A 19,785-nucleotide genomic window follows, 5' to 3' on the forward strand; every position below is an offset into this window, starting at 1 on the left:
AGACCATTAAAAGGGAAAACAATTGCCCAGCTCGGAGAACAGGAAAACCAATCGGTACCCCCCTTGGTTGCACTCCTAGGATGATCCGGAGAGGGCAGAATTGATCAAACGGGCGGCTAAAGATCTTGGAGCATCCATTCAGTACGAAGGTTACTTCCCCACGGCTGAACTCTCATAGAGATACACATACGGGCAGCCTCTCGTCAGGCCTGACTAGATCCCAACTCAAATGCGAAAATTGCATGACTGCTACATGCAAGCCTGTAGGGTGTAAGGAGTCGAAGATCTTCCTCGTAGTGGGAATTAAAGATGAGTATTACTTCCGGGGAAACGGGGAGCTAAACATTGAGTTTGAAGAACTATTTTAGTTATTCAATCAAGACGCCCTTGACAAAAGTCTCATGAGTTGCTAATATCTGTAAGTGATTTATTTCTGTAATTACGTCTCTAGCTCAGCTCGTTCATTGCACTAATAATTAACCTCACTATATTCTTTTATACGCTATATATTATGCAGAATGAAGATGCTCGAATGCAAAAGAGGTGGACTCTATGACATTGGGTTCATTGATCCCAACACCGTTCATCAAGTTACGGTTCTAGAATTCCCCAAGGACACATAGGATAACTTGCTAATGTTTTTATAGAAGCAAGAAACCAAATCGGAAATATTCTTTACTTACAACTTTGAGTGAGTGTTACTATCTTATACACATTGGATTTCGCTTACTCGATGTTAAGTCTAACTAATCCTCCGAGTTATATGTGCGCAGCTTCCACTATATTCTGCTAATCATTCAGCTTGACAAAGGAGTAGTACTTATCATGGACTCAAAACATAAAGACCATGGGCAATGGGCGAACCTGAGTGCCCTGCTCCAGAGATAATTTCAATCAATATCGCCCTATATTGGCATCTTCTGTTCTCATTTCCTGATATCAAATAATTAATAACTCATTTACTCTTTTTTTTTTGTTTGTCGGCAGGGCTTGGAAACGGTTCATCAAGACTGCTCCGGAGAATGGAAACTGGAGTTTACATTTCAAAAGCGCGCTGTAAGTAGTACTATAGCTATAGCTATGTCCGCGAATCTCTTTGATTTTTCTTTCAATACCATGCATTATCATGCTTAATTATTAGTTTGATCGAACTATTATTTTGTAAAGTGTTTGAAGAAGAAAGCTGGGAATAACGTATGTGGCTACTACATCTGCGAGTTCATTCGCGAGATGGCCTGTCACTGGGAGGCGGAAATGGCTATTTCACAATCTTATTTTATTACCATCAATTCATATATATTGATCTCCTTTTTAAAATTAGATGGAACGCGTGCGGAACATTCTCCTAATGGTGAATCGCGTATGAGCAATTCAAGAGGAATTAGCGGGATTTTTAGTTAGAGAGGTCATAGCTCCAACTAGAGCATACCATCGGGAGTTAATATTGGACATTAGGGATAGAAAATAGAGATCGTAAACAGGATCGACTTTATATTGTAATATGCATTACGTGTACTATATTTCATGACGATGTTGTGGTTCCTTGATTGATGTATGTATGCATATTTGAATGAATACCATAAACCATGAAACTCTGTCGCGGCAGAGAAACGGCCATTTCCTCTGTCGCGGCAGGGCACGCTGCTCCACCCTAAACCTCTGCCGCATTAGAGAAACGGTCATTTTCTCTGCCGCAGCAGAGAGCCTTTAGTCCCGATTCATCTTATGAACCGGGACTAAAGCTCCTCCACCCGAGCCTCTTGGCCGCACCACGTGGAGGACCCTTTAATCCCGGTTTATATTTGAACCGGGACTAAAGGTGGTCCTGATTGAGCAGTCCCAGTTACTCAACCTGGACTAAAGGCCAAACAAATCGGGACTACATGCCGTTTTTTCCACCAGTGTGTGGCACTACAATTAATAAGGAAAGAATTGGCACTACAAAAGTAAGAAGAAAAGCGAGTACTGTCTAAAGCTAGACCGGATAGACCGATGTGGATAACATAAAGAGATATTAGGAGCGTGGAGTGCATGCTTATCCCACAATCTCCAATATTTTTCTCCCAAATGCATCTGACGGCTGCTCCCCAACTCTTGGTGCACGCCGATTCAGCACTCATCACTTGATCGATCGACATGCAAATTAATAACTCTCTCGCTGGCTTGGAATTGTAGCATCATGCATCGAGTATGTGTACCTAATATGTTGACCTGTTTCCTTATTTAATAAATTATTTATTTATCTCGTGGTTTTGTTTGTTGTGATCAGGATTTTGTTTTGCTTGTAGAGCTGGGATACTGTGTGTGTTCCTCTCTTGTCATCATCCCTTCAAAGTTGTTTTTGTCTGCTCAAAGTAGTATATTCCTACTCAAAGCTGGAGTACTTTTCTTTTTCTTTTGTTTGCATAAAAAAAGGGAAACAGCCTCGGATGTATGCATACTATTTGCGTACACTTCCTCCTTTTTTCCTATCAAATTATTAGTGTATTTGATTTTCTCTCCTTCTTGAAGACAACAAAAGTAAACCTCCCTATGTCTTCTGCGTTCGGAGACGGCACAACCGAATGCACTTGATTTTCCTGAACAGAGATGCCCAGTATATCCTTAATCATGATATTTTTAGCGTGGCGATTCACGATTTATTCCGTCCTTGACAAGCAAAGACGGCGATGGCGCTCGTTGAGAGACATGCTTCTCTTTTCATAATATTTTGTCTGCTACGGCGTACGTGTTGCAATTCCATTTCCAAGGTGTTTAAATAGTGATTTGTAGTAGCTCAGAGCCTGAAATGATACGGTTCCATCTCGATAAGGAGCGATCGGCGTCATGGTAGGTACGTTAGCTTTTACAGATGAGCAAAACAGACTTGCTGTATATAGCTTGCCATATGAACATATCTAGCTCACTAAGATCTCTCCCATGCTGAAAACAAAATGTTATTCTTAGCAACGTCGATCCGTTGCAACTAAAATTTCTCACATATACAAAAAGGGCAAACGATCGGTCATCTGCAGCTAAAGTTTTGTCGTTTTTCTTTTGTATAGCTATTGCATTGAATTAGTTCATGTTAACTCAATGTTTTCCCTCAGAAGATTGTAGGGTACCCAGATGTTTCATGCTATATATGCATGGCTTGCAATTCGGCAGTAATATTCATCAGCATCATCACCCCATTTCATTGAACATTTACCTAGGTAGTGACATATAGATCTGCATGCACTGCTTAGTTGAAAATTTTGGATTCGACAGGATGATCTCACTATGGTGTACGATTGAACGACCTAGCTAATTCGCCTAGGTACTTAGCTATCGTCGTCGTACGTAGAGTAGACTGCTTTCCTATGATATACTCTCAGCAAGCACCATGGATCGACTTAATCTATGGTGGAATGACATCTATAATACCAGAGGAGAAAAAGGAAGTCGTGTCAATGGCAAGGCAGCATGTAGGCACTAGCCAGAGCGGCATGAAAGCTGGGAAAAGAGCAAGAGCAGCATGCCCACACGCGAGGGTCACACACAGATACAAGACAGAACCCTCCTCAATTCCACTATAAAACACGGCAACGGGGCGTGTGTTCTCCACACTACTTCTGCCTGAGTGCCACTACACACCACCATCTCCATCACTCAATCGATCTCACTTGAGCTGCCATGGCCGTGAGCGACACCAAGCTGGCCGATGCAGAGAACCCTGCGGCCACAAAGTTCAGCGATGACTCCGACGTAGACTTCGCGGGCCGCGCCAACTGGCTGCGGGCGGCGGTCCTGGGGGCCAACGACGGCCTGGTCTCCACGGCCTCGCTCATGCTGGGCGTGAGCGCCGTGAAGCACGATGTGCGGGCGATGGTAGTGTCGGGGTTCGCGGGCCTGCTGGCCGGGGCGTGCAGCATGGCCATCGGGGAGTACGTCTCCGTCTGCTCCCAGCGGGACGTGGAGCTCGCGCAGCTGGACAACGACGGCAAGCGCGGAGGCGACGAGGAGAGGGCGCTGCCCAGCCCCGTACAGGCCGCCGTGGTGTCCGCGCTCGCATTCTCGGTCGGCGCCTTGCTGCCGCTGTTGGCGGCCGGGTTCATCGTCGGGTACAGGCTGCGGGTGGCCGTCGTGGTCGCCGTGGCGACCATGGCGCTGGGGGCGTTTGGGTACGTCGGGGCCGTGCTCGGCCGAGCACCGGTAGCCAGGTCGTGCGCGAGGGTTGTGGTGGGCGGGCTCGCCGCCATGGGCGTCACCTTCGGCCTGATGAGGCTCTTCCGTGAGCTGGCCGAGTAGCCTTCGCAATGAGAGCCTTGCACGCCGAGACGAGACGCAAGCTTGCATGGAAGGGGTCTACGCAAGCAACAGCTTCTGCTGGTGGTATACTAGTTGGTGGTTGCTGCTAACTTGGATCTTTTTGATGTTTTGTTGTTTGGAAGATTAAAAAGTTATATGTCAATGTGCTTGTTAGGAATAAGATCGCTCATGTAATACTCCCTCCGTTCCATGAAGTATTTCTGAGATTTATCAAAATCTATGTATCTAGACACTAAATAGCATCTAGATAAATTTGAATTTTAATAAATCTTAGACAACCTTCATAAGACGAAGAGAGTAGTTAGAATCACTACTGTATATGGGTCACCTTATCAAGAAGGGAAACAAGATTTTATTTCAATGTTCCATGAACTCTTTTTGAATTGGGATGGCTCAGCTATTATTGGTCGAGATTTCAATTTGTTTGCATCTCGGTCGGACAAGAGTAAGGTGTTGTAGATTTGTGGTGGGTTGACAAGTTCAATGTCTGCATTGAGATGACGACATTAGTTGGTTTTTCTTAGTTCTCAGTAGTTAAGTCCTACACCATCAAACTTGCATCGTGATTTATGCACTTGAGTTTCAAATTGAATTGAAACTGACTGAGATTTTTGAGTTACAACTAATATTCCAACTAAAAAATATCTATGATCTTTAGATTGCTTTCGTGATTCCTACTAATGGTGAGTTTTAACATGCATTGGAACTAAGGTTTGATGATATCATCTGGCCGAGAACTAATTTATTCAATCCACTAAGAATTAGTCACACCCTTAATTGAAATTGGTATCTCTACCGAGACAGAAGTTTTGCATGGAAGGGATCTACCCCACACCGGTTTAGGGACTCACAAATATTTAGCTGACTTTCCTGGTTAGAGATGCTAAGAATTTCCTGAATATGAACTTTGTGGAGTTTTCAGTAGTAGTACTTTTAAAACATATTGCTTTGTGGAGTCCTGGCGTACAGACGTCCTTTTTCTAAAAACTTGTATTGATCTAAAGAAAATCAAGCTTCTCATGAATAACTTCAGTTTTATTTTTGACTCAAGGGGTGAGGACCATATGCATGAATAAGTTACTATCATAACCTCATTTACTAATTTGTAGAGTCGATCATTTTTGAAAAGTGTGATATTATGGTAGAATAGTTAGTTACCACAACCATTTCTCTCCTCATTCAATAACATGCCATGTCATTAAAATACCTAGTTGCCATTACATATAGGTGCATGTTACTATATAAGGGCATCTCTAGCGGCCCGACACATTCTAGACACGCAAAGTGATCGTTTATATCCGTTTGGGTCGGTCCGCGGGAACCAAAATGGTAGCTCAGCCATGTTAGTCCATTCAGGTCGGCCGGGGGTGCCCTAGCGGCTCATCGTATTTTGGTTTGGCCTATCCATTTAGATTATTCATCGCCATATTTTCAACCCAAATAACCCACAGGTATAGAAAATAATAATGTTGCAATAAAATAATGTTAAGTTCCTTATTACATCCAAATAAACAAATACAAGACAGCAATGTATTACCGAAAATAAGGAAGAACAATTCATAATTAAACATATAAAATTATATGGGATGACTACTCCTCATTTTTCTCATGTCCTACCAATGCCCACTGATGCTCAATACTATCTGCTTGAAGAAGAGTGGATAAGTGGCTATCACGGATCTCAATGTGCATATGGAGAAACTCCACAAATGTTGGTGCCCCTGCCTGCGGCTCAACCAACTCACCCTAAAATTGCCATCCTTGATCATGGAGGTTGTCATCACACTCTTGCTCAATGATAATGTTGTTCAGATTCACACAAGCAATCATAGCCTCATGCATGGTGTGAACAATCCATATTCTAGAAGAGTGATAAATAATATCTAGTCCACCGATCTTGGAGCACACCAAATGCCCGTTCGATATCTTTCATGCAAGGCTCTTGCCTCTGGTCAAACCTCTTCGTTTTCTCTGTTGGAGGATTGCTGACTATCTTACTAGTGTGGCTCAGTCTAGCTAGATGCCGTCATCAAGTTAATATGACTTGTTGTATGCATTGTCATTGATCTCGTAGCTGGAGCATTTCCCTCTACAAGCCTGGAGAATACCGGAAAGCGCTAGAGCACATTAATATCATTATGGAAACCAATCATACCAAATAAAGAGAGTCAAATCCACATATCATGTGATGTCACTGCCTCAAGAATGACATTCATCCCTCACATCCCGCTATATTGCCACTGCCATGCAAATGAACAGTTGCACTCCCAGCGCATGCAATCAATGCTTCCGATCATCCCCGGAAACACTCTTGCTTTGTTGATCGACAATACCGGGCAGTGTCAGCAGTTGTCGCTCTCTCAAGTAAAGATCGACGAACACTATAATCACAGCTCGGAAAAACTTGTATATTGCATCAAAGGCATGTGGTCTCACTCATTCGTAAGTATTCATCAAAGAGATTACTAGCCACTCCATATGCAAGCATACGAATAGTTGAGGAACACTTCTGATAAGAGGTGAAGCTGCGCTTACCAGTGGCATCGGACTTGCATCCGATGTATGGGTCGTAGTCTCTCACACCTCGTAGAATTGTCAAGAACAAGTATCTTGACATCCGATAGCACCGTCGGAACAGGTCCTCCGTGAATATCGGCAAGGTGGGGAGAAGTAGTCCCGATACATCCAGTAGTGGCCAACGTCTCGATCAGGTTGCCCCTTCGAGGCCTCGTCAAGCCCCTCTACACCAGCCTCTGCCTCTCAGTGTGCTCGTGGATGAGGGGAGGCCGCGGCAAGCATGAGCTCCAAAGAGCTGTTTGACTCCTCGTCCGACGAGCTATCAAGGACTTCCTTGACGAAATAGTTGATCGACTGCTTCAGGTCCATCTGAGGGGCAACAAGAATGGATCAATGGCCTGCCTAGCTACTTTTCGCAAATGGCCGAAAATGGTCTTGGGTTCCGTACCGAGCAATTGGTCGAACAGGTCCTAGGCGTCCATGCTGGTAGGCGGTTCCGAGCGAACATGCATGGGGCATGGGGCTGTAACGAGGCCAGCAAGGGAACTCGACAACGCCGGCACCAATAATGACCTCCGTCGAGCTGCGGGCTGAACAGAAGGTTCTAGCAATGGAGATCGTCAAGGCAGGCGGCGGCGGCGCTCTAGGGTTGCAAAGGGGGAGGGAGGGACATGAATTAGTGTGGTGGTTTTGATGTCCCTAGCGGGCAGGCCACAGGATGAGTAGAGGAGGATGCGCATGGACATGCTTGTTGTCCGCGCAAACATAATCCGAACTCAAATTTGGCCCGTGAATGTGTAAGCACGAATAACTCGGTCAGTTTGTATTAGGCCGTTGTGCTAGGGTTTATCCATTTTCTGACCGCCCGGACACAAACGGTCCTTTTTTATCCGTTTACATCGGGACGCTGAAGATACCTTAAGTTACTCAAAATGAAATCGAGAAAATGTAAATAGAAAAGGAGGGAGTACCTACCAAAGTAGAAGTTAAAAGCACAACGTGTAAAGATTAGGAAAACGAAACTACCAAATGATCAAGGGAGAAAGAGAAATGCAAGAAAGAAAGCGAGCCCACTACCTAAAGCTAGACCAGATCGATCGACGGTGATAACATAAAGATAGATTAGGAGCGTGGAGTGCATGCTTATCCCACACTCTCGTCAAGCAAAATAGTTTGCTCCCAGATGTTATTGGCTGCTGTTCTTGGTGGCCACCGATTCAGCATTCACTCGAACTCCAAATAGTATTCTTTTCCCTGGCTCCGAATTATTGCATTGTGCATCGAGTACCTGTACTTAATTAATATGTTGACGTGTTTACTTTCCTACTTATTTGTTTAGCTACTGCTTTTGTTCTGGTGTGATCAGGAATTTGTTTGCGAGTAGAGTAGGGATGATGCGTGTGCGTGTTCCGGTGTTCCCCTCTTGTCATCTTCTCTTCAAACTGTTTTGTCTGCTCAAAGCAATACATTCATATTCTTTTTGGGCTGTGCTCGTCCTAGATCTCTGCTTATGGTGAGGTTGCTCCGACCAGGTTGTCTTTCTAAAGCGTGGAACACTCACCCCCCCCATCTGCTCTCAGCCCTCTACAGTAACTGGTCGAGCCCTTCTCTTCTCCGGGCCGATCCGAAGCCTCTCCGCCGGATTAGCCGGCCGGAGACGGTGGAGGTGGTGCGCCGGCGTAGTCTAGGTTTAGTCTAGGTCCTCTCCTCTTCTAGTTTTCTGGTTTACCCTAGTGGATCTTGGCGTGATGCCAGTTGCTTGGAGCGAGGTGCTCGATCTGTTCGGCCAGATCTGGCACCAGGTAGGCTCCCTCTTCGCCGTGTGGTTGCTCCAGTGGCCGGAGCTGCTCGTGGGGAAGAGGAGCATCGTCTCCTTTAATAAGGCCGATGGTGTTCTTTCTGGGGATGGTCTGGGAGGAGGAAGCTGCAGCTCTTCTCAGCCTCTGTCCTGCCGTGGTGGCGAGGGGAGGTGGAAGAGGGAGGCTTCGTTCTTCTTCGGGCGGTTCCTGTTTCGGTGGCGGCGGATCGTCATCGTCGTGCGCATCCAAGCTAGGGGCATCTATGCCTCGGCTATCCATGGCCGGTGCGGCGGCCAATCTTCAACAACCTCCAGGATGGAGGCTCTTCCTCGTTCTCGCTGCTGGAGCTCGGCGCCTTGTCACCACCAAGTGGTTCGTCCCCGGTGGTCTCCAGGTGTCTGGCGGCGATGGACTGACGCCGGAATCGGGTGTTCGGGCACTTGCGCCCTGTTCCTCGACGGAGATATCTTGAGGACGCCGGCGTCCGGTGGCGGAGGCTACCCAGGACTCGATTGCTTTTATATCTTTAGTTCTAGGGTGGTATTTGCATATTTTGAGGTCCTTCCTTCAAATTCTGGGTTTCTCAGTACGAGTGATGTAAAAGGGCCTCATTGTAATTTGTACCTGCCACGTTTGGAATGAAATACTCTGGGGTCTTCTAGACCCCTCCTTTGTGCAAAAAAAAAAAAGGTTGTCTTTCTAAAACGAGTAACCGATGGACTACAAATGTTTGCTAAAACGGGCAATCGCTGGGCCGCGGGAACCCAATGCGTGTTGTTAACTTGTTATTCCCGGGCCAGCTGCCTCCTACATGCCACCCAACCTACTTTTGTTTCTACACGAGGCAAAAGAAAGCAACGCGAGGCTACACTTACATCGACTGCCAGCTCGAACGCATAAAAATAACATCCGTATCTCAATCTCGTCTAGCCTAAGTTGAAACGCTACGTCTCGCCTCACCCACCCCAAAAAAAAAAAAAAAAACTCCGAAAGAGCTACATCTAACTGAAAATTATGGGCGGCGTTTGGTTGCATGCAGCTAATTTCTGCACCACTGACGCAGCGGGAAGGAGCCCCCTGCGCTCTAAGACGGACCATGGGTCATAAAAGCGACTTTGTTTGGTGGTCTGCACAGAGATTTTTCGGTCCCGTGGAGATTTGGGCTCTGCCCATTTGGTAGGTCGGTTTTCAGGCCTTGTAGCAGCCCAGAATGGCGCCCATGTTGTTTGGTTGCAACCCAGAATCCGGTTGTCGTAACATCTTCCCTTCTATGGTGAGGTTACCAGCGATCAACAGCGCACGTAAGAACACAATCATAGACGACATAGAACTTAGCACTGATCACAGACGATTCAAGTTCATGACACAACATTTTGCAGACACGATCATAGTTCTCGACACAGCAGACAGGATCATAGTTCAACACACTAGACACGAACATGAAGTAGAGACGACATGGTACCAGGTTAGCTTCAGACATGATGCTCGGAGACGACACACCTGGTGTCATCGCCATGGTACGGGCACCTGCTCACCACCTCAGTGCAGGTGTGGTCGAAAATGACCACACTGTACTCCAAGAAGGTGAGGAACTGGCCTACCTTGAGCTGATGGGCGACGGCGAAGGCCGTCCATCCCTGGTTGATGAATGCGTCATTGCATTCTCTCCTCGTAGTCATCCTCTAGTTGCATCCGGTGTTGGTGGTGACGATGATGTTGGAAGGAATTTCTCCGAACCACTTGACGAAAGCTTTAGGGATCATGAGTCGGTCGACGGTGAGCTTCAAGATCATTTTGAGGAAGTGGTCCGGCCCTGCCTCCTCATGGAAGTGGCCGACCTTTGCAGGCCTTCCATGACGCTTCTTCACCGGTCCCTCGCCGAGAACCTCAGCAGGTGACCCAAGCATGATCTTCTCAGTCTACCAGAAGAACACAAGCAATTAGAGGTGTGTCTGCTCAAAAGTAGTGTAGATGAAAACGGACATTGATAACATTACTAAGGCCTCATACATTTGCTCAAAATCCAGGCATAGGGAGTGGCCACAAACTAAATGTAGTGTGCTACGACAGTGGCACACATGACTAAGTTTGAGGCCACCACCTAGCCTTTCATTATTCCTTTGTTGAATCATTGGCCAATGCACCAGACATACCAAAACGAGGCATCATATGTAGGATCGATCACACGGCAGGCAGAGGGACTGTCCCCAAACTAAGTATAGTATGCCAGTAATATGGAACACATGACTAAGTTTGAGGGCAGCACCCTACCTGCCGTTGTGCCATAGTTGAATCATTGGCCAATGAAGAACTGGAGAAGCAGAAACATGCAAAGCAGGGTATCAGAGGCCTCATACAATGAGGACATATGTAGGAGATGTCTGAACAGAACCAATGGCATGGTCATGTTAAGTCATGCCATAGGTTCTGTTCAATCATCTACAACACATTCATCACTCGTCACAAGTAGAAGATCAAATTGAGTACATTACGAGTGGTACTTAGGGTACATTACAAATTCTACTTAGGCTACATTACAAATTCTCCTACAGTACATCTACAACACATTCATCACTCATCACAAGTAGCCCTGATCCTCTTGAGCTTGTCCTTGATTGCAAAGTTCACTTGAAGCAGATCGTATATGTCATACTCTAACTTTCTCTTCTCAGCCTCCAACGCCTTTTTTTCTGCCACCCATTCCTGTTTCTTAGCCCTCATCACTTGTGCTTGTGTTCTCTGCAGATTCTTGAGCGTAGAAACTTTGTTCTTCAAGTCCTCCCACTCCTCTTGCGTCTGAACAAACTAGCGCGACTCAGCTTAATCTTTCGCACAACATGGTAAACCCCAGCACAAAAAAACCCTTCCCCTCTTTGCATGCCCAATAAGATCTGGCAGTTTGAGCAATCCACAGTCCGATTTTGGAAGGATCTACCGCAATCTGATGTTACAGTAACAGATCTAAGAAAATACACACCGTGAAAAGAAAGAACTAGACAAGAACAACAAGAAATTGGGACGAACACCTTGCAAACATCAATCCGAACGTTATCCTATTGGACACTGACGAGGCGGTTCCTCGGCAATGCCCACCATGAGGGGCTTGGGTTTTAGAGAAAGGCGACGACGGAAGTTCTGGGAGCGAGGCGGTACACGACGTACCCAGGTTCACGTCCCCACAGTGGAGGATCGCTACGTCCTGCTAGCAATCCACTATATGAATATATGTGTACAGGGGGCCGCCATAGGCGGAGTTGTTGGATCTAGTCTAGTTCTAATTTGCGGGTTGTGGTGTCTAGGCGTGTCACCTCTATGTTCTATGTTTCTGAATATGCGTCCCCTCAGGGGTGCCCCTGCCTGGCTTTATATATCAGCCAAGCTAGGGTTTACAAGAGTCCTAGTAGGATTCTTGTTGGAGTCTTCTTTCCTTGTAGTCCAAGTTGAGGTGCGTGCGGGTCCAGCTTATCGAGTCCTTGTGCTGGTCCATCTTCATAGCCTGCACCAGGTATGGCAATGTCGAGTACCCGAAGGGTTATGCCCACGCCAGTAGCCCCCGAGTGTCTGGTCGAAGTGAAGCTTCGGGCAGGGACTAAAGTTGTCTTTGCCGAATGTCTTGATCATCTGTTGAATCTTGTGCTTGATGTAGAGTCGAGGTTGCTTTCTGTCGGGTGCGCGAAGCGCTCCCGATGGGAGTAGCCCCCGAGTCTATGGGTGGGTGCTTGCAGCCGCGCATAGACTCAAGTTGTACTACTCGAAGATCTTGGTGTTGATGTCGACGTCTTCTGGTTTATTCTTCTTTGTTGACGAAGCTCCATTTTTTATCGGGTGCGCGACTAGCGCTCCCGATGGGAGTAGTCCCTGAGCCTGTAAATGAATATGAAATAGTCATGTATATGGTGTTAAAAAATGCTGAGTCGAATACTGTAGACTTTTTCAAGTTCCGAGAACTTGATGCCAATGACTCTGATGATGCTATAGATAGAGGAGTTGATGATTCAGATGATATCCCAGAGGAGCCGATAATTGAGATGATGGCCCAGAGGAGCCGATGATAGAGATGATGGCCCAAAGGAGCCGATGATTGATATGATGGCCCAGAGGAGCCGATGATTGAGATGATGGCCCAGAGAAGCCGATGATTTGGATGATGGCCCAAAGGAGCCGATGATTTTATCGGGTGCGCGTCCAGTGCTCCCGATGGAAGTAGCCCCCGAGTCTGGGCACTGATGCTCTTAACCGTGAGTAGACTCAAGTTGAGCAACCCGATGTTTATAGTTTTCTCCAGATGCCGTTGACACATTGTTGTTTATTTCAAGGGGCAATTCTTAATTCACCTTGAGCATCGTTGATGCCATTGTTTGTAAGTTTATCGGCAGCAAATTATTTGAGTGATCAGCTCGTGTTGCAGGTTTTGCTAAACCTGTTGTATGTGCAACTTTGCTTTCAACCGATGCATGTCTTGACAGCAGCCCCCGAATAGATCGGTGGCACTAGATCTGCCGATGACTCCGTCACTCTTTGATACTTCTGCAATGTAAAGTATCGAGCGTGGGTCGTTTTCGTGTGTGTTTCATGATCCTTGCTATCTGCGGCACTCTTTGAGGCATCTATAGCAAAGGAAAAGAGTAAGGTTCCCGTTGTTTCATGATCCTTGCTATCTGCGGCACTCTTTGAGGCATCTATAGCAAAGGAAAAGAGCAACGTCCCTGTTGTTTCATGATCCTTGCTATCTGTGGCACTCTTTGAGACATCTATAGCAAAGGAAAAGAGCAAGGTCCCCGTCGATTTTGCATCATAGCACTCATAGTTTCAGAGGCTTTTTCATGATCCTTGCTATCTGCGGCACTCTTTGAGGCATCTATAGCAAAGGAAAAGAGCAACGTCCCCGTCGATTTTGCATCATAGCACTCGTAGTTTCAGGGGCTTTTTCATGATCCTTGCTATCTGCGGCACTCTTTGAGGCATCTATAGCAAAGGAAAAGAGCAAGGTCCCCGTCGATTTTGCATCATAGCACTCATAGTTTCAGAGGCTTTTTTAGAGTGAAATCTCTGTGCGTACTTTCCATCGAACCGATGTTTGTTGTAATATACGAACAAAGTTCCTGATGATGTAGTTCGGGTGTCCCGAATCACTGCAATTCTTCAAAACTTGAGTCTTCATATCTTCTTGAATTTTAGCGAACCAGCGCTCCCAATGGGAGTAACGGCAATAGCTCGAAGATATTCCAGGAGCCCCTGAGTAATTCCAGCGAACCGGCGCTCCCGATGGGAGTAATAGTCTTCAAATCTTCTTGAATTCCAACGAACCAGCGCTCCCGATGAGAGTAACCGCAATAGATCGAAGATATTTCAGGAGCCCCCGAGTAATTCCAGCGAACCGGCGCTCCCGATGGGATATATCAGATCATTTATATAAGATGATATCCATTGAACATTCTAGACGATGAATCCACTGACCCGAGAGTGCATCGGGAGAAGATATATCCAGAGCTGTAGAAATTATAACCAGAGCCGAAGAAGTTAGGTCCATTAGCTCGGCTGCGGCGAGGCCAATATGGAAACAGGTCTGATACGTCTCCGACGTATCGATAATTTCTTATGTTCCATGCCACATTATTGATGTTATCTACATGTTTTATGCACACTTTATGTCATATTCGTGCATTTTCTGGAACTAACCTATTAACAAGATGCCGAAGTACCAATTCTTGTTTTCTGCTGTTTTTGGTTTCGAAATCCTAGTAACGAAATATTCTCGGAATTGGACGAAATCAACGCCCAGGGTCCTATTTTGCCACGAAGCTTCCAGAAGACCGAAGAGGAGACGAAGTGGGGCCACGAGGTGGCCACACCCTAGGGCGGCGCGGCCCAAGCCCTGGCCGCGCTGGCCTGTGGTGTGGGCCCCTCGTGCCGCCTCTTGACCTGCCCTTTCGCCTAATTAAAGCCTCCGTCGCGAAACCCCCAGTACCGAGAGCCACGATACGGAAAACCTTACTGAGACGCCGCCGCCGCCAATCCCATCTCGGGGGATTCAGGAGATCGCCTCCGGCACCCTGCCGGAGAGGGGATCATCTCCCGGAGGACTCTACGCCGCCATGGTCGCCTCCGGAGTGATGTGTGAGTAGTCTACCCCTGGACTATGGGTCCATAGCAGTAGCTAGATGGTTGTCTTCTCCCCATTGTGCTTCATTGTCGGATCTTGTGAGCTGCCTAACAAGATCAAGATCATCTATCTGTAATTCTATATGTTGCGTTTGTTGGGATCCGATGAATAGAGAATACTTGTTATGTTGATTATCAAATTCATGTCTATGTGTTGTTTATGATCTTGCATGCTCTCCGTTATTAGTAGATGCTCTGGCCAAGTTGATGCTAGTAACTCCAAGAGGGAGTATTTATGCTCGATAGTGGGTTCATGTCTCCGTGAATCTGGAGGGGTGACAAGAACCTCTAAGGTTATGGATGTCTTGTTGCCACTAGGGATAAAACATTGGTGCTATGTTCAAGGATGTAGTCACTGATTACATTACGCGCAATACTTAATGCAATTGTCTGCGTTGTTAGCAACTTAATACTGGAGGGGGTTCGGATGATAACCTGAAGGTGGACTTTTTAGGCATAGATGCATGCTGGATAGCGGTCTATGTACTTTGTCGTAATGCCCAATTAAATCTCACAGTACTCATCATAATATGTATGTGCATGGTCATGCCCTCTCTATTTGTCAATTGCCCAACTGTAATTTGTTCACCCAACATGCTGTTTATCTTATGGGAGAGACACCTCTAGTGAACTGTGGACCCCGGTCTAATTCTCTATACTGAAATACAATCTACTGCAATACTGTTCTACTATTTTCTGCAAACAATCATCATCCACACTATACATCTAATCCTTTGTTACAGCAAGCCGGTGAGATTGACAACCTCACTGTTTCGTTGGGGCAAAGTACTTTGGTTGTGTTGTGCAGGTTCCACGTTGGCGCCGGAATCTCGGTGTTGCGCCGCACTACATCCCGCCGCCATCAACCTTCAACGTGCTTCTTGACTCCTACTGGTTCGATTAAACCTTGGTTTCTTACTGAGGGAAACTTGCCGCTGTGCGCATCACACCTTCCTCTTGGGGTTCCCAACGGACGTGTCAACTACACGCATCAAGGTCGTACGGACGCAACCGAAGTAATCAATCAGAAATAGTTGAAGTGGCGGGCGTAGCCGAAATAGTTGCGCCACCAAAGATAGTCCATGCGACGGGCGCAGCCGAAATAATTGCGCCATTCAAAATAGTCCATGCAGCGGGCATTACCGGAATAATTGCGCCATCCAAGATAGTCCATGTGCCGGGCGCAGCCGAAATAATTGCGCCACCAGAGATAGTCCATGTGACGGACGCAACCGAAATAATTGCGCCATCCAAAATAGTCCATGCGGCGGGCGCAGCCGAAATAATTGCGTCATCCAAGATAGTCCATGCGCCGGGCGCAGCCGAAATAATTGCGCCATCCAACATAGCCCATGCGGCAGGCGCAGCCGAAATAATTGCGCCATCCAAGATAATCCATGCGCCGGGCGCAGCCGAAATAATTGCGCCATCCAAAATAGCCCTTGCGGCGGGCGCAACCGAAATAATTGCGTCATCCAAAATAGTCCATACGGCGCCTAGCTGACGTGGCTGATGAAGAGGTCGCAGTTGATATGGCCGATCCGCGGCGGGCGAGCATCCGAATATATTGAATCCATAATGTCGGGTCTGTGGCACGCAAACCCCCGAACGCGGCGACTATGCGAGTAAAGCAGTCGAATCTTGTTCCGATCTGCAGTCATATTATAGCGCAAAAAACTGGTATTTTTTGCATCGGATGTCTGGAATGTTTTACTGCGTAAAACTGGGCACTTGTCGACCGAACTAGTTCACGTGCATCCGATAGAAATTGTATTGAGACTCCTGGCCGTGACCCAATTGCTTGATTGTTTGACCGAACTGGTTTTTTCCTGACTTGATCCGTGCCACGTGAATCGGCTTTGGCCGTAACCGATATGATCTTCTCTTCCTTAATCCTTGCTCCAAATAGCATGTGCAAGAAACCAAATCAAAGGCACCTTGTGCTGCTTTGGGGCGTGGAGGTTGGGCTGAATTAAAACTCCTTGCTTTTGCCTTGGGAGTCTTGACCCGATCGCTGCTGCTTGCGCCATGTATACCAGAACCAAACGCATGATGAACGTAGAGAAGCGAATATATATTCTTTGACTGCGCATGATGAAGAGGACCTGCCAGACTGGAGACGATCTTGATGATGTTGATATTTAAGGATCCCGCCCAGATGATGAAATCCAGTCGACGCGTTTCCCACAGACGGCGTTAATTGACGAGGCGGTTCCTCGGCAATGCCCACCATCATGGGCTTGGGTTTTAGAGAAAGGCGATGACGGAAGTTCCGGAAGCGAGGCGGTACACGACGTATCCAGGTTCACGTCCCCACGGTGGAGGATCGCTATGTCCTGCTAGCAATCCACTGTATGAATATATGTGTACAGGGGGTGCTGACGTGCAGTTGACACACGTCCGTTGGGAACTCCAAGAGGAAGGTGTGATGCGTACAGCAACGAGTTTCCCTCAGTGTGAAACCAAGGTTATCGAACCAGTAGGAGTCAAGGAACACGTGAAGGTTGTTGGTGATGGAGTGTAGTGCGTCGCAACACCAGGGATTCCGGCGCCAACGTGGAACCTGCACAACACAATCACAATACTTTGCCCCAACGTAACAGTGAGGTTGTCAATCTCACCGGCTTGCTGTAAACAAAGAATTAAACGTATGGTGTGGCAAATGATGTTTGTTTGCGAAGAACAGTAAAGAACAGAGTTTGCAGTAGATTGCATTTCAGATGTAAAAGAATGGACCGGGGTCCACAGTTCACTAGTGGTGTCTCTCCCATAAGATAAATAGCATGTTGGGTGAACAAATTACAGTTGGGCAATTAACAAATAGAGAGGGCATAACAATGCACATACATATCACGATGACTACTATGAGATTTAATCAGGGCATTACGACAAAGTACATAGACCGCTATGCAGCATGCATCTATGCCTAAAAAGTTCACCTTCGGGTTAGCATCCGCACCCCTTCCAGTATTAAGTTGCAAACAACAGACAATTGCATTAAGTATGGTGCGTAATGTAATCAACACAAATATCCTTAGACAAAGCATTGATGTTTTATCCCTAGTGGCAACAGCACATCCACAACCTTAGAACTTTCTGTCACTCTCCCAGATTCAATGGAGGCATGAACCCACTATCGAGCATAAATACTCCCTCTTGGAGTTACAAGTATCAACTTGGCCAGAGCCTCTACTAGCAACGGAGAGCATGCAAGAACATAAACAACATATATGATAGATTGATAATCAACTTGACATAGTATTCCATATTCATCGGATCCCAACAAACACAACATGTAGCATTACAAATAGATGATCTTGATCATGATAGGCAACTCACAAGATCTAACATGATAGCACAATGAGGAGAAGACAACCATCTAGCTACTGCTATGGACCCATAGTCCAGGGGTGAACTACGCACACATCAATCCGGAGGCGGGCATGGTGATGTAGAGTCCTCCGGGAGATGATTCCCCTCTCCGGCAGGGTGCCGGAGGCGATCTCCTGAATCCCCCGAGATGGGATTGGCAGCGGCGGCGTCTCTGGAAGGTTTTCCGTATCGTGGCTCTCGGTACTAGGGTTTTCGCGACGAAGGCTATAAGTAGGCGGAAGGGCAGAGTCGGAGGGATGACGAGGGGCCCACACCATAGGGCGGCACAGGCCCCTCCCTGGCCGCGCCGGCCTATGGTCTGGCCACCTCGTGGCCCCACTTCGTATCCCCTCCGGTCTTCTGGAAGCTTCGTGGAAAAATAAGACCCTGGGCGTTGATTTCGTCCAATTCCGAGAATATTTCCTTTGTAGGATTTCTGAAACCAAAAATAGCAGAAAACAGCAACTGGCTCTTCGGCATCTCGTCAATAGGTTAGTGCCGGAAAATGCATAATAATGACATAAAGTGTGTATAAAACATGTGAGTATCATCATAAAAGTAGCATGGAACATAAGAAATTATAGATACGTTTGAGACGTATCAAGCATCCCCAAGCTTAGTTCCTACTCGCCCTCGAGTAGGTAAACGATAACAAGGATAATTTCTGAAGTGGCATGCTATCATAATCTTGATTAATACTATTGTAAAGCATATGAGATGAATGCAGCGATTCGAAGCAATGGTAAAGACAATGATTAAACAACTGAATCATATAGCAAAGACTTTTCATGAATAGTACTTTCAAGACAAGTGATACGTCTCCGACGTATCGATAATTTCTTATGTTCCATGCCACATTATTGATGTTATCTACATGTTTTATGCACACTTTATGTCATATTCGTGCATTTTCTGGAACTAACCTATTAACAAGATGCCGAAAGGCCGATTGCTGTTTTCTGCTGTTTTTGGTTCCGAAAGGCTGTTCGGGCAATATTCTCGGAATTGGACGAAATCAACGCCAAACCTCCTATTTTCTCCGGAAGGCTCCGAACACCGAAGAAGAGTCGGAGAGGAGCCGGGGGCCACCACACCACATGGCGGCGCGGGCCGGACCCGGCCGCGCCGGCCTAGGGTGTGGCGCCCCGTGTGCCCCCCGCGCCGCCTCTTCGCCTATAAAAGCCCTTTCGACCTAAAAACGCAGTACCAATTGACGAAACTCCGGAAAGACTCCGGGGCGCCGCCACCGTCGCGAAACTCCAATTCGGGGACAGAACTCGTTCCGGCACCCTGCCGGGACGGGGAAGTGCCCCGGAAGGCTTCTCCATCGACACCGCTGCCATCTCCACCGCCATCTTCATCACCGCTGCTGCTCCCATGAGGAGGGAGTAGTTCTCCATCGAGGCTCGGGGCTGTACCGGTAGCTATGTGGTTAATCTCTCTCCATGTACTTCAATACAATGATCTCATGAGCTGCTTTACATGATTGAGATTCATATGAGTTTTGTATCACTACTATCTATGTGCTACTCTAGCAAAGTTATTAAAGTAGTTCTATTCCTCCCGCACGTGTGTAAAGGTGACAGTGTGTGCACCGTGTTAGTACTTGGTTTATGCTATGATCATGATCTCTTGTAGATTGCGA

At 46.8% G+C, this 19,785-nt stretch overlaps 1 protein-coding gene across 1 annotated transcript; it reads left to right on the forward strand.

Moving 5' to 3' along the window:
• Window positions 1-3,567: 3,567 nt before the first annotated feature.
• Window positions 3,568-4,656, forward strand: LOC124649415 (vacuolar iron transporter homolog 5-like). The gene has a single exon (XM_047189060.1). It carries the CDS (start codon window positions 3,655-3,657, stop codon window positions 4,267-4,269), a length of 615 nt encoding a protein of 204 aa, XP_047045016.1. The 5' UTR covers window positions 3,568-3,654; the 3' UTR covers window positions 4,270-4,656.
• The last annotated feature ends 15,129 nt before the right edge of the window (window positions 4,657-19,785 follow it).

This window comes from Lolium rigidum, chromosome 4 (genome assembly GCF_022539505.1).
Source record: "Lolium rigidum isolate FL_2022 chromosome 4, APGP_CSIRO_Lrig_0.1, whole genome shotgun sequence".
Classification (NCBI taxonomy): domain Eukaryota; kingdom Viridiplantae; phylum Streptophyta; class Magnoliopsida; order Poales; family Poaceae; genus Lolium; species Lolium rigidum.